General features: G+C 39.1%; 3 protein-coding genes across 5 annotated transcripts; all 3 read left to right on the top strand.

Annotated features, from left to right (window-relative positions):
* Nucleotides 1-548: 548 nt before the first annotated feature.
* On the top strand, nt 549-14,944 carry LOC125862783 (uncharacterized; the record flags this gene model as incomplete). The annotated part of the gene is made up of 7 exons (XM_049542908.1): nt 549-1,559; nt 1,602-1,638; nt 1,817-3,258; nt 6,414-7,530; nt 7,710-9,122; nt 14,475-14,587; nt 14,694-14,944. Coding segments are annotated over 6 exons (5,094 nt in total), but the record flags the coding sequence as incomplete, so codon positions are not given.
* On the top strand, nt 1,438-9,593 carry LOC125862190 (extensin-like). Of its 3 annotated transcripts, XM_049542200.1 has the most exons (4): nt 1,438-1,638; nt 1,817-3,303; nt 9,179-9,214; nt 9,323-9,592. In XM_049542200.1, exons 1-2 carry the CDS (start codon nt 1,611-1,613, stop codon nt 3,298-3,300), a joined length of 1,512 nt encoding a protein of 503 aa, XP_049398157.1. In that variant the 5' UTR covers nt 1,438-1,610; the 3' UTR covers nt 3,301-3,303; nt 9,179-9,214; nt 9,323-9,592. The 3 variants fall into 3 exon arrangements, with proteins under 3 accessions (XP_049398157.1, XP_049398158.1, XP_049398159.1); XM_049542201.1 differs by lacking the exon at nt 9,179-9,214 and having other exon boundaries at nt 1,817-3,339; nt 9,323-9,593; XM_049542202.1 differs by lacking the exons at nt 9,179-9,214; nt 9,323-9,592 and adding an exon at nt 3,446-3,809 and having other exon boundaries at nt 1,817-3,339.
* LOC125861862 (extensin-2-like) lies at nt 11,829-14,470 on the top strand (the record flags this gene model as incomplete). The annotated part of the gene is made up of 2 exons (XM_049541766.1): nt 11,829-12,906; nt 13,086-14,470. Coding segments are annotated over exons 1-2 (2,463 nt in total), but the record flags the coding sequence as incomplete, so codon positions are not given.
* Nucleotides 14,945-16,506: the final 1,562 nt, after the last annotated feature.

Genomic DNA, 16,506 nt, shown 5'->3' with positions numbered 1-16,506 from the left:
AACAATTAGGGCTGCTAAAAAAATAGAATAACAAGGAAACCGACAAAGAGACCAAATAATTGTTTAATCTCACTGTTTATAAGATGCTTCCATGTGGCAACATGTAAAGGTTAACCAAACAAAAAAATATGTCAAGAGAGTGGAAATATTAAAAATTATCAATCAATCTCTTTGCACATTCCTATGTTGTTTCTCATTTTCTATGTAGCAGGTAACAAACTACTTTGTTATAAAGATAATATGGAAATATTCAAAGTGATACAAAGATGACTTTAATAAATAAGATGAAAGAACTTGTAGATCCAGCTGTTAATGTTTTTTTACACTTTGATTATCAATCAGAGCAATTGAATTAGTCCTTTTAGACAGCTCTTTACTAACAACTATTTTATCAAGAAATTTTAGTATAAATACATAGGCCAATGAGTCCACAAAAGGCATCACTTCTCAACTCAAAAACTAAAAGTTGTCTTCTTTCTTCTTCCTCTAACTAGCTAACCACATTTGGGAGGCTAGGTGGTGTAATTTTCCGGCGATATGAGGCTTAACAATGGCGGCCCTGCCAAGGGTCGTCAATATTTGCCACAAATCTTAGTGGCATTGGCCATATTGGCGTTGCTAATGTAGTGTCGGCAGACCCTTATGTATACTCTTCTCCACCACCTCCAGTGTATGAGTACAAATCACCACCACCTCCTTCTCCGTCTCCACCACCACCACCATATGTGTACAAATCTCCACCTCCTCCCTCACCTTCTCCCCCACCTCCATATGTTTATAAGTCACCTCCTCCTCCTTCTCCATCACCACCACCACCATATGTGTATAAGTCCCCACCACCTCCCTCACCGTCTCCACCACCACCCTATGTGTATAAGTCTCCCCCACCTCCTTCACCATCTCCACCTCCACCATATTACTACAAATCTCCTCCACCACCATCACCTTCACCACCACCTCCATATTACTACAAGTCTCCACCTCCACCTTCACCATCACCTCCACCACCATACTACTACAAATCTCCACCACCGCCTACACCATCACCACCTCCACCATATTATTATAAGTCTCCACCGCCACCTTCTCCTTCACCTCCTCCACCATATTATTACAAATCTCCACCACCTCCTTCACCTTCTCCTCCACCACCTTATTACTACAAGTCGCCACCTCCTCCATCACCTTCACCACCACCACCATACTATTACAAGTCTCCTCCTCCACCTTCCCCATCACCACCCCCAACGTACTATTACAAGTCCCCACCACCACCGGCTAAATCACCTCCTCCCCCGTACTACTACAGTTCTCCTCCACCACCAGTGAAGTCTCCCCCTCCACCATACTACTACTCCTCACCACCACCACCAAAGAAATCACCTCCTCCACCATATCACTACAGTTCTCCTCCACCACCAGTTAAGTCACCTCCAACTCCATACTACTACAAGTCACCACCACCACCACCAAAGAAGTCTTCTCCCCCACCATACTACTATACTTCACCACCACCACCAACTCATTACTATCCTCCACATCATCAATTTGTAGTCAAAGTTGTTGGAAAAGTCTAGTGTTTTAGATGCCATAATTGGAAGCACCCAGAGATGTCTCACGACAAGAAACACCTGAAAGGTACCATAGTCTTTATAGTTTATACTACACACATATTTTTTTATTTTCTTTTAATGTATCATCAAAAAATTGTTTAACTATACATATTTTATTTTTTGTTGCTTTGTTCATTATGCTCTGATCAGAATTCATATATAAATTGTTTGTGTATATTAATGTTTCTTTTTACATGGATTAGGTGCTGTTGTTGAAGTGACTTGCAAGGCCGGTGACAAAGAAATTGTGAGTTATGGTACCACTAAGATCAATGGCAAATTTAGCATCACAGTTGAAGGATTTGAATATAGCAAATATGGAGCAAAGGCTTGCAAGGCTAAACTCCACAATGCTCCTAAGGATTCAAAGTGTAGCATTCCTACAAACCTTCATTGGGGAATTAAGGGTGCTAACCTCAAAGTGAAGTCAAAGAATAAATATGAAGTTGTACTTTATGCAAAACCATTTGCTTATGGCTCAAAGACACCTTATGCAGAATGCCTAAAACCCAAGCCTACACCTGCTCCATACTATTATAAATCTCCTCCACCTCCAACACCGACTTATGTTTACAAGTCACCACCACCTCCATCACCAAAATATGTGTACAAGTCACCACCTCCCCCAACCCCGACATACGTTTATAAGTCTCCACCACCACCTGCTTACTATTACAAATCTCCACCACCACCAACTAAGTCTCCACCACATTACTATTACAAATCTCCACCTCCACCATCACCAAAACCTGCACCGGTATACTATTATAAATCTCCACCTCCACCATCGCCAAAACCTGCACCTGTATACTATTACAAATCACCACCACCACCATCACCAAAACCTGCACCAGTGTACTATTATAAGTCACCACCACCACCATCACCTTCTCCTCCACCTCCTTACTACTACAAGTCTCCTCCACCACCATCACCAAAACCCGCACCTATATACTATTATAAATCACCACCACCACCATCGCCATCACCCCCACCACCTTACTACTACAAGTCCCCTCCTCCACCATCTCCATCACCACCCCCACCTTACTACTACAAGTCTCCTCCACCACCATCACCATCTCCCCCACCTCCATACTACTATAAGTCTCCTCCACCTCCATCGCCTTCTCCCCCTCCACCATACTACTACAAGTCACCACCACCACCATCTCCATCTCCTCCACCACCCTACTACTACAAATCACCACCACCACCATCACCATCTCCTCCACCACCATACATCTACAAGTCTCCTCCTCCACCATCACCTTCACCACCTCCACCCTACTACTACAAGTCACCTCCTCCACCGTCACCTTCTCCACCACCTCCCTACTACTACAAGTCACCACCACCACCATCCCCATCTCCTCCACCACCCTACTACTACAAGTCTCCTCCTCCGCCGTCACCTTCACCACCCCCTCCATCCCCATCTCCTCCACCACCCTACTACTACAAGTCTCCTCCTCCACCGTCACCTTCACCACCCCCACCTTACTACTACAAGTCGCCTCCTCCACCGTCACCTTCTCCACCACCTCCTTACTACTATCACTCTCCACCTCCACCCGTAAAGTCTCCTCCTCCTCCTTATTACTACAACTCACCTCCTCCACCAGTGAAATCACCCCCTCCACCGGTATACATTTACGCTTCACCACCACCACCAGTTCACTACTAAGAGGTTTTAAGAGTGTAGTCATTCACCACAATCAATCAAGTGAGTAGTTGTTTAAATTTGTAAATTTTTCATATGATAATTAATCTTTTTTGCTTCTTTTGTTTGAATTAAGTCTCTAATCTTCTATTTGGTTGTTTCTTTTCAGATTTTAGTTTGAAACACAAAATAAATGATGGCTTCTTGAGGAATAGATTCAAACGTCAATGGTACAAAGCAATTAATATATGGAATAAGATGATCAATCTTTTAACTGAAGGGTTGATTCTTCATGACATGGACATATTTGATTCTACTTCTCTTTTGGTCTTCTTGCACATTGTTTTCTTAGTGCGTTCACATGAACGTATCTAGGCTTTGATGCTTCTTAGAGCTTGTTTCTTTGTAACTTATTATTTGTATTGAGGATATTGTCCTCTTTTTATTCATTCTTATTAATTATTATTGTATGTTGTTCTTGTAACACCTTCATGTACTTTGTGCACAAATCAATAAGAAGATCAATTTTATTATATTCACTTTCTTCTTCTTGTCCTCTATCTTTTACCTCTGTAAACATGTTGCAAACAAATTAAATTAATCTTCTCCAAATATATATAAATAAATTGAAAATGAAAATATCTACAATTAGTTTAAGATCTTTACTATACTTTTAAGGGAAAATGCATAACTAACCCCCAGCCTATGCCCAAAATCTCTGAGACACACCTAACCTTTACTAAGGTCCTATTACCCCGAAATTATTTTATATATAATTTTTTATCTCTTTTCGGCCTATGTGGCACTATCTTGTGGCTCCAGCGCGTGTTGACAATTTTTTCAAGGATAGTGCCACGTAGGCCGAAAAGGGGTAGAAAATTAATTAAAAAATAAGTTCGGGGGTAATAGGACCTTAGTAAAGGTTAGGTGTGTCTTGGGGATTTTGGGCATAGGCTGGGGTACTGTGCATTTTTCCTAGTTTTAATGTAGAAGTAGTGCAAGATATGTATAAGTAAAACACACCTCTGTGCTTTCACAATATGCACTGGGGTACTTCTTACCAAAAAAATTTAAAATGAAAATACAAAAGGGAAGAAGAACTATTTTTCTTTTCTTTTTTTTGAATGTGGCTAGAGATCTATAACAGGATTGAATACACTAGTAGTCCATGTCAAAAACGATGATTGTTTACCCTTGATCTACACAAGTCAGGAGGCCAGCTAACTCGTGATATACTCCCCCAAAGAGTACATCACAAGACTGAAACCCAAAGGAATTGACAAGACCTACACAAGGTGGAGCAGGTAGCTTAATTTGATACAACACACAACATGTAGTTATCTATTAGATAACCTGGTAGTTACAGAGTAGAGAAGTTAAAATTCAATTTTAGTATTCGCCTTCTCAAATTAAAGAGAGAAAATGTTTAACTGAAATCTTTTACATTGATGTTACAAAGGTCAAAATTTTCAATACTTCTTATATTTTTATAATGTGTAAAATATTATTGTATGTCTGAAAAGTTAAACAATCCACCTCCAATATTTTGTCTTGAGTAGATCAGAATTAATAACTGATTAACGAAATAAAGAAGATAAAAGACATGGAAGAAGTAACTAAAATTGAAACGAAGAACAAGAAAAGAAATCCTTTTATTGAACTTAAGTCAGGCCAGTTTGCACGTACCTTGACTAATTACATGAGATACTTGTTACCTCCCACCAATACTAATATCGGATAACTCTTATCTACCAAAGCTTGGACAAAAGCCAAAAATCACCAATACTTCTACCTACATTGAAATTTAACCTTGAAATCTCATGATTCTCATTCCAACACTTGTGATTATGCAAATGAGTAATACAAAAAGATTATAAAGAAAATCGTTTGCTAAGACTTGGCATGCACTACTACTAATTCAGGAAGTACAAATCCGTGTTTTCGGTCTTCTTTATTTTTTTTCAAGCTTAAGTTATGTGTATTAACAATGTATATACATAAAATACACTCAGACTTGTCGAAACAATTTGATGTCAAAGAAACTGTTGGTGTTCAAAGTTTCTAGACCACCATATCTAGTAGGCAACAAATAATCTTAAGCCATCAACAATCAACATACATATAATTTATCCATCATCATAAAAAAGGCTATTTGTGCTTTTAAGTTATCAAGGTTCTTGCACCGGCCAACTAGTGTTCCAAAAGAAAATAATTCATCTATTCACTAATATGTTGAACATTTTAACCATGCATGTGATCAGTGGCGGAACCAAGGATCCTAATAGGGGAATTCAGAGAAGTACAAAAGTATCACACTTAGGTTTGGAATATGTTGAGCATGTCGCATAGGGCATTTGGTAAATAATTGGTACGAGTTTCAGACAATCCCGTAGTAACGCACCTTAGCATTTACCAGTAATAAACTCCAACAACATTAGTCTTGTTTTTTACCAGCTAGCGCGAGTCCACGACATAGAATATATATATATCCTTACCCACTACAGATCAACAGGCAAGTAAAGCAGGGGAAGATAGATTAATTAATTTGGCTAAACAAGTCAAAGTTGTTGTAATTATTGAATATGAGCACTAGTTTGTTTGTATTTTGAAATTATGAATCTTTTAAGTTTTGTAGGTTGATACAGAAATATGCTTATCAGCCCACACCCTGGCTATTGAAAACATAATAGCAAGAGAGTGGAAATATTAAAAATAGCACTTTCTTTCCCTTAAGCCAGTTCATGGCATGTGTTTTTGTGTGTTCTCATAGCAGGTAACAAACTACTTGTTAAAAGATAATGGGGAAATATTCAAACTGATACAGAGATGGAATATAATTAATCAAATCAGAACTTGTAGATCCAGCTGTTAAGAGCTATTAATAATTATTTTGCACTTTGATTATCAATCAGAGCAATTGAATTAGTCCTTTTAGACTGCTCTTTACTAACAAATATTTTATCAAGAAATTTTATTATAAATACATAGGCCAATGAGTCCACAAAAGGCATCACTTCTCAACTCAAAAACTAAAAGTTGTCTTCTTTCTTCTTCTCCTAACTAGCTAACCACATTTGGGAGGCTAGGTGGTGTAATTTTCCAGCGAAATGAGACTAAACAATGGCGGCTCTGCCAAGGGTCGTCAATATTTGCCACAAATCTTAGTGGCATTGGCCATATTGGCTGTTGCTAATGTAGTGTCAGCAGACCCTTATGTATACTCTTCTCCACCACCTCCAGTGTATGAGTACAAATCTCCACCTCCTCCCTCGCCTTCTACCCCGCCTCCATATGTTTATAAGTCACCTCCTCCTCCTTCACCATCACCACCTCCTCCATATGTGTATACATCTCCACCCCCTCCTTCACCATCTCCACCACCACCATATGTGTATAAGTCCCCACCACCTCCCTCACCGTCTCCACCACCACCCTATGTGTATAAGTCTCCACCACCTCCATCACCATCACCACCTCCACCATATTACTACAAATCTCCTCCTCCTCCATCACCTTCACCACCACCTCCATATTACTACAAGTCTCCACCTCCACCTTCACCATCACCACCTCCACCATATTATTATAAGTCTCCACCGCCACCTTCCCCTTCACCTCCTCCACCATACTACTACAAATCTCCACCACCACCTTCACCTTCTCCTCCACCACCTTATTACTACAAGTCGCCACCTCCTCCATCACCTTCACCACCACCACCATACTATTACAAGTCTCCTCCTCCACCTTCCCCATCACCACCCCCACCGTACTATTACAAGTCCCCACCACCACCGGTCAAATCACCTCCTCCCCCGTACTATTACGGTTCTCCTCCACCACCAGTGATGTCTCCCCCTCCACCATACTACTACTCCTCACCACCACCACCAAAGAAATCACCTCCTCCACCATATCACTACACTTCTCCTCCACCACCTGTTAAGTCACCACCTCCTCCATACTACTACTCCTCACCACCACCACCAAAAATATCACCTCCTCCACCATATCACTACAGTTCCCCACCACCACCAGTTAAGTCACCTCCAACTCCATACTACTACAAGTCTCCACCACCACCACCAAAGAAGTCTTCTCCCCCACCATACTACTATACTTCACCACCACCACCAACTCATTACTATCCTCCACATCATCAATTTGTAGTCAAAGTTGTCGGAAAAGTCTATTGTTTTAGATGCCATAATTGGAAGCACCCAGAGACGTCTCACGGCAAGAAACACTTGAAAGGTACCATAGTCTTTGTAGTTTATACTAGACTCATATTTTTTATTTTCTTTTAATTTATCATCAAAAATTTGTTTAACTATACATATTTTATTTTTTGTTGCTTCGCTCATTATGCTCTGATCAAAATTCATATATAAATTGTTTTTGTGTTAATTAATGTTTCTTTTATAATGGATTAGGTGCTGTTGTTGAAGTGACTTGCAAGGCCGGTGACAAAGAAATTGTGAGTTATGGTACCACTAAGATCAATGGCAAATTTAGCATCACTATTGAAGGATTTGAATATAGCAAATATGGAGCAAAGGCTTGCAAGGCTAAACTCCACAATGCTCCTAAGGATTCAAAGTGTAGCATTCCTACAAATCTTCATTGGGGAATTAAGGGTGCTAACCTCAAAGTGAAGTCAAAGAATAAATATGAAGTTGTACTTTATGCAAAACCATTTGCTTATGGCTCAAAGACACCTTATGCAGAATGCCTAAAACCCAAGCCTACACCTGCTCCATACTATTATAAATCTCCTCCTCCTCCAACACCGACTTATGTTTACAAGTCACCACCACCTCCATCACCAAAATATGTGTACAAGTCACCACCTCCCCCAACCCCGACATACGTTTATAAGTCTCCACCACCACCAACTAAGTCTCCACCACATTACTATTACAAATCTCCACCTCCACCATCACCAAAACCTGCACCGGCATACTATTATAAATCTCCACCTCCACCATCGCCAAAACCTGCACCTGTATACTATTACAAATCACCACCACCACCATCACCAAAACCTGCACCCGTGTACTATTATAAGTCACCACCACCACCATCACCTTCTCCCCCACCTCCTTACTACTACAAGTCTCCTCCACCACCATCACCAAAACCCGCACCTGTATACTATTATAAATCACCACCACCACCATCACCATCTCCTCCTCCACCATACTATTACAAGTCTCCACCACCACCATCGCCATCACCCCCACCACCTTACTACTACAAGTCTCCTCCACCACCATCACCATCACCATCTCCTCCTCCACCATACTATTACAAGTCTCCACCACCACCATCGCCATCACCCCCCCCACCTTACTACTACAAGTCTCCTCCACCACCATCACCATCTCCCCCACCTCCATACTACTACAAGTCTCCTCCACCTCCATCGCCTTCTCCCCCTCCACCGTACTACTACAAGTCACCACCACCACCATCGCCATCTCCTCCACCACCCTACTACTACAAATCACCACCACCACCATCGCCATCTCCTCCACCACCCTACATCTACAAGTCTCCTCCTCCACCATCACCTTCTCCACCTCCACCCTACTACTACAAGTCACCTCCTCCACCGTCACCTTCTCCACCGCCTCCCTACTACTACAAGTCACCACCACCACCATCCCCATCTCCTCCACCACCCTACTACTACAAGTCTCCTCCTCCACCGTCACCTTCACCACCCCCACCTTACTACTACAAGTCGCCTCCTCCACCGTCACCTTCTCCACCACCTCCTTACTACTATCACTCTCCACCTCCACCCGTAAAGTCTCCTCCTCCTCCGTATTACTACAGCTCACCTCCTCCACCAGCGTACATTTACGCTTCACCACCACCACCAGTCCACTACTAAGAGGTTTTAAGAGTGCAGTCATTCTCCACAATCAATCAAGTGAGTAGTTTTGTTTAAATTTGTAAATTTTTCATATGATAATTAATCTTTTTTGCTTCTTTTGTTTGAATTAAGTCTCTAATCTTCTATTTGGTTGTTTCTTTTCAGATTTTAGTTTGAAACACAAAATAAATGATGGCTTCTTGAGGAATAGATTCAAACGTCAATGGTACAAAGCAATTAATTTATGGAATAAGATGTTCAATCTTTTAATTGAAGGGTTGATTCTTCATGACATGGACATATTTGATTCTACTTCTCTTTTGGTCTTCTTGCACATTGTATTCTTAGTGCGTTCACATGAACGTATCTAGACTTTGATGCTTCTTAGAGCTTGTTTCTTTGTAACTTATTATTTGTATTGAGGATATATTGTCCTCTTTTTATTCATTCTTATTAATTATTATTGTATGTTGTTCTTGCAACACCTTCATGTACTTTGTGCACAAATCAATAAGAAGATCAATTTTATTATATTCACTTTCTTCTTCTTTTCCTCTATCTCTTACCTCTGTAAACATGTTACAAACAAATTAAATTAGTCTTCTCCAAATATATATAAATAAATTGAAAATGAAAATATCTAAAATTAGTTTAAGATCTTTTCTATAGTTTTAATGTAGTAGTTCAAGATATGTATTAGTAAAACACACCTCTGTGCTTTCACAATATGCATTGGGGTACTTCTTACCAAAAATTTTTAAAATGAAAATACAAAAGGGAAGAAAAACTATTTTCCTTTTTTATTTTTTTGAATGTGGCAAGAGATCTATAACAGGATTGAATACACTAGTAGTCCATGTCAAAAACGATGAGTGTTTACCCTTGTTCTACGCAAGTCAGGATGCTAGCTAACTCGTGATATACTTTCCCCAAAGGGTACATCACAACACTGAAACCCAAAAGAATTGACATGACCTGCACAGGGTGGAGCAGGTAACTTAATTTGATACAACACGCAACATGTAGTTATCTATTAGGTAACCTTGTAGTTAAAGAGTAGAGAAGTTAAAATTCAATTTTAGTATGTGCCACTTCAAATCAAAGAGAAAATGTTTAACGAAATAAAAGAAGATAAAAGACGTGGAAGAAGTAACTAAAATTGAAACGAAGAACAAGAAAAGAAATCCTTCCAAAGTACTTTGCATTACAACAAAGAAACGTAACAGTACATATGCAAAGTCAACTGAATAAATTAATGAACTTAAGTTAGGCCAGTTTGCACGTACCTCGACTAATAACATGAGATACTTGCTAGCTCTCACCAATACTGATATCGGATAACTTTATCTACTAAAGTTTGGACAAAAGCCAAAAATCACCAATCTTTCCACCTACATTGAAATTTAACTCTGAGACCTCATGGTTCTCATTCCAACACTTATGATTATGCAAATGCGTAATACAAAAAGGATTTATATTCTATGACGATCACAAATAACAACTTTTTATTGTATTAATGTAGTTAATCGATGTAGCAAGTTTACTCAATCTTTCAAGTTCACTAATATCAAACTTGTTATGAAGAGTTCACAAATTTGAAGTAAAAAAAAATGTTGGTGTTCAAGGTTTCTAGACCATCATTTCTAGTAGGCAACAAACAATTTGAAGCCATCAACCATCAACATACATATACTTCATACCCATTTATCCATCATCATAAAAAAGGCTATTTGTGCTTTTAAGTTATCAAGGTTCTTGCACCGGCCAACTAGTGTTCAAAAAAAAAATTCATCTATTTGCTAATAAGTAGAACATTTTAACCATGCATGTGATCAGTGGCGAAACCAAGGATCCTAATAGGAAGATTCAGAGAAGTACAAAAGTATCACACTTAGGTTTGGAATATGTTGAGCATGTCGCATAGGGCATTTGGTAAATAATTGGTACGAGTTTCAAACAATCCCATAGTAACGCACCTTAGCATTTACCAGTAATAAACTCCAACTACATTACTCTTGTTTTTTACCAGCTAGCGCGAGTCCACGACATAGAATATATATATATCCTTACCCACTACAGATCAACAGGCAAGTAAAGATGGAGAAGATAGATTTATTAATTTGGCTAAACAAGTCAAAGTTGTTGTAATTATTGAACACAAAAAAATTCAATATCACAGAATATGAGCACTAGTTTGTTTAGTTGTTTATGTTTTGTAGGTTGATACAGAGATATGCTTATCAGCCCACACCCTGGCTATTGAAAACATAATAGCAAGAGAGTGGAAATATTAAAAAATAGCACTTTCTTTCCCTTAAGCCAGTTCATGGCATGTGTTTTTGTGTGTTCTCATAGCAGGTAACAAACTACTTATTAAAAGATAATGGGGAAATATTCAAAGTGATACAGAGATGAACTTCAATAAATAAAATGGAAACTTGTAGATCCAGCTCTTAAGAGCTATTAATAATTATTTTACATTTTGATTATCAATCAGAGCAATTGAATTGGTCCTTTAGGTAGCTCTTTATTTTTCAAGGTGTGTAACTATAAATATATTGGCCAATGAATTCCAAAAAGGCATCACTTCTCAACTGAAAAACTAAAGGCTATCTCCTTTCTTCTTCCTCTAACTAGCTTGGGAGGCTAGGTGGTGTAATTTTCCAGCGAAATGAGGCTTAATGGTGGCGGCCCTGCCAAGGGTCGTCAATATTTGCCACAAATCTTAGTGGTATTGGTCATATTGGCTGTAGCTAATGTAGTGTCGGCAGACCCTTATGTATACTCTTCTCCACCACCTCCGGTGTATGAGTACAAATCACCACCACCACCTTATGTGTACAAATCTCCACCTCCGCCCTCGCCTTCTCCCCCGCCTCCATATGTTTATAAGTCACCTCCCCCTCCTTCTCCATCACCACCTCCTCCATATGTGTATACGTCTCCACCCCCTCCATCACCATCTCCACCACCACCATATGTGTATAAGTCCCCACCACCTCCATCACCGTCTCCACCTCCACCATATTACTACAAATCTCCTCCACCACCATCACCTTCACCACCACCTCCATATTACTACAAGTCTCCACCTCCACCTTCACCGTCACCTCCACCACCATACTATTACAAATCTCCACCACCGCCTTCACCATCACCACCTCCACCATATTATTATAAGTCTCCACCGCCACCTTCTCCTTCACCTCCTCCACCATACTATTACAAATCTCCACCACCTCCTTCACCTTCTCCTCCACCACCTTATTACTACAAGTCACCACCTCCTCCATCTCCATCACCACCACCACCATACTATTACAAGTCTCCTCCTCCACCTTCCCCATCACCACCCCCACCATACTATTACAAGTCCCCACCACCACCGGCTAAATCTCCTCCTCCCTCGTACTATTACAGTTCTCCTCCACCACCAGTGAAGTCTCCCCCTCCACCATACTACTACTCCTCGCCACCACCACCCAAGAAATCACCTCCTCCACCATATCACTATAGTTCCCCTCCACCACCAGTTAAGTCACCTCCAACTCCATACTACAACAAGTCTCCACCACCACCACCAAAGAAGTCTTCTCCCCCACCATACTACTATACTTCACCACCACCACCAACTCATTACTATCCTCCACATCATCAATTTGTAGTCAAAGTTGTCGGAAAAGTCTATTGTTTTAGATGCCATAGTTGGAAGCACCCAGAGATGTCTCACGACAAGAAACACCTGAAAGGTACCATAGTCTTTATAGTTTATACTACACTCATATTTTTTATTTTCTTTTAATTTATCATCAAAAATTTGTTTAACTATACATATTTAATTTTTTGGTGCTTTGTTCATTATGCTCTGATCAAAATTCATATATAAATTGTTTTTGTGATAATCAATGTTTCTTTTAAAATGGATTAGGTGCTGTTGTTGAAGTGACTTGCAAGGCCGGTGACAAAGAAATTGTGAGTTATGGTACCACTAAGATCAATGGCAAATTTAGCATCACTATTGAAGGATTTGAATATAGCAAATATGGAGCGAAGGCTTGCAAGGCTAAACTCCACAATGCTCCTAAGGATTCAAAGTGTAGCATTCCTACAAATCTTCATTGGGGAATTAAGGGTGCTAACCTCAAAGTGAAGTCAAAGAATAAATATGAAGTTGTACTCTATGCAAAACCATTTGCTTATGGCTCAAAGACACCTTATGCAGAATGCCTAAAACCCAAGCCTACACCTGCTCCATACTATTATAAATCTCCTCCACCTCCATCACCGACTTATGTTTATAAGTCACCACCTCCTCCATCACCAAAATATGTGTACAAGTCACCACCTCCCCCAACCCCGACATACGTTTATAAGTCTCCACCACCACCTACTTACTATTACAAATCTCCACCACCACCGACTAAGTCTCCACCACATTACTATTACAAATCTCCACCTCCACTATCACCAAAACCTGCACCGGTATACTATTATAAATCTCCACCTCCACCATCGCCAAAACCTGCACCTGTATACTATTACAAATCACCACCACCACCATCACCAAAACCTGCACCCGTGTACTATTATAAGTCACCACCACCACCATCACCTTCTCCCCCACCTCCTTATTACAACAAGTCTCCTCCACCACCATCACCAAAACCTGCACCTGTATACTATTATAAATCACCACCACCACCATCACCATCTCCTCCTCCACCATACTATTACAAGTCTCCACCACCCCCATCGCCGTCACCCCCACCACCTTACTACTACAAGTCCCCTCCTCCACCATCTCCATCACCACCCCCACCTTACTACTACAAGTCTCCTCCACCACCATCACCATCTCCCCCACCTCCATACTACTACAAGTCTCCTCCACCTCCATCGCCTTCTCCCCCTCCACCGTACTACTACAAGTCACCACCACCACCATCGCCATCTCCTCCACCACCCTACTACTACAAATCACCACCACCACCATCGCCATCTCCTCCACCACCCTACATCTACAAGTCTCCTCCTCCACCATCACCAAAACCTGCACCTGTATACTATTATAAATCACCACCACCACCATCACCATCTCCTCCTCCACCATACTATTACAAGTCTCCACCACCACCATCGCCATCACCCCCACCACCCTACTACTACAAGTCTCCTCCTCCACCATCACCTTCACCACCCCCACCTTACTACTACAAGTCGCCTCCTCCACCGTCACCCTCTCCACCACCTCCTTACTACTATCACTCTCCACCTCCACCCGTAAAGTCTCCTTCTCCTCTTTATTACTACAGCTCACCTCCTCCACCAGTGAAATCACCCCCTCCACCGGCGTACATTTACGCTTCACCACCACCACCAGTCCACTACTAAGAGGTTTTAAGAGTGCAGTCGTTCTCCACAATCAATCAAGTGAGTAGTTGTTTAAATTTGTAAATTTTTCATATGATATTCAACCTTTTTTGCTTCTTTTGTTTGAATTAAGTCTCTAATCTTCTATTTGGTTGTTTCTTTTCAGATTTTAGTTTGAAACACAAAATAAATTATGGCTTCTTGAGGAATAGATTCAAACATCAATGGTACAAAGCAATTAATTTATGGAATAAGATGTTCAATCTTTTAATTGAAGGGTTGATTCTTCATGACATGGACATATTTGATTCTACTTCTCTTTTGGTCTTCTCGCACATTGTTTTCTTAGTGCGTTCACATGAACGCATCTAGGCTTTGATGCTTCTTAGAGTTTGTTTCTTCGTAACTTATTGTTTGTATTGATTGATGCTTCTTAGAGTTTGTTTCTTCGTAACTTATTGTTTGTATTGAGGATATTGTCTTTTTTTATTCATTCCTATTAATTATTATTGTATGGTGTTCTTGCAATACCTTTGTGTACTTTGTGCACAAATCAATAAGAAAGATCAATTTCACTATTGTAAATCTCCTCCACTTCCTTTACCGAAGTATGTGTACAAGTCATCACCTCCTGCAACCCCGACATACATTTAAAAGTCTTCATCATCCCCTACTAAACTATTACAAATCTTTGCCATCACGAACTAAGTCGCCTCCCCTACCATTACGAAAATCTGCACCGATATACTATTATAAATTACCACTACCCCGTCACCATCGCTTCCACCATATTACTATTATAAATCTCCACTTTCATCAACTAAGTCTCCACTACCTCCTTATTACTACAAATCTCCACTTTCACCATCACCAAAACCTGCACCTACATACATCAAAATATTCTATGCAATTTCATCTGATATGTTTAGATTATAAAAATAGATATTAAAGTATATCAAAAATATAAGTTTCTTAGGATAATAAATATTAATCTTATATTTTAATCACCTTGCACTTGCATTCAAAATGGATTTAATATTTAGAGAGTTGAAATATAAATCAAAGTAGTTTTGATATACTATTTATAATAGTTACTTTATATTAAATATGCATACATGTTACTTTATGATATAAAAGAATACAATATTTCTTTAAAATGTGTTTTCTTATAGAACATCTCACACAACTTTTATATTAGATTTGAAATGTATTTGTCTATCTATAATAATTTATAAGTAAATGCTTCCTTGTCCATCTGAAAAAGAAAATGCAAAAGATAAAAAAACTTCGAATCGGGTTTAAATACAAACCAATTTAATTAGTATAATATGTGATATTAAGTGGTTATCTGGCATTTAATCTTAAATATATTGATACGTGATATTGTAGTAACTAAACTTTATAGGGGTATTTTGATATTTCAACTTTCAAACTTTTTTTTGTTCCCACTTTTAGTAATATAGTAAATAGTAAATAAATAGTAATAGTAATAGTAATATATGTGATATGATGATATAATATATGTAATGAATTATATTGAATTTGAAGAATAAATAAAAGCTCAAATTAATGAATGATGAGTCTATTCAACCTAAATTATTAATGGCAAGGTACATCATATATATTGCTATCAACTGAATTTCAAAAGCAAATTACTCTAACAACTTTAGATATGCAATTATTATAATATACATCAAGTATTCAACTTATTAAAGTTTTATTTAATGTCACAATACATAATTTGAATGTTGGCATCATGTTTGTAAAATATTTCATGTCTTAAAGTTTTTGCCTTCTTTTTAAGAAACAACAATCTCCACCTTCTTACAATTGCATATATATTAAGAAGTTGCCGTAGAAGGAGAGTAGTATTTTATAAAAGTTGTACATAAATTCGATCAACATATATCTTTCTTATTATGAATAGTAAACCATTATCCATTTCATGGTATACACCTAAAAAAATGAATTATTAGTTG

The sequence above is a fragment of the Solanum stenotomum genome, chromosome 4 (assembly GCF_019186545.1).
Source record: "Solanum stenotomum isolate F172 chromosome 4, ASM1918654v1, whole genome shotgun sequence".
Lineage (NCBI taxonomy): Eukaryota > Viridiplantae > Streptophyta > Magnoliopsida > Solanales > Solanaceae > Solanum > Solanum stenotomum.
Note: the sequence above shows the minus strand (reverse complement) of the source record. Positions and strands in the feature narration are given on the sequence as shown.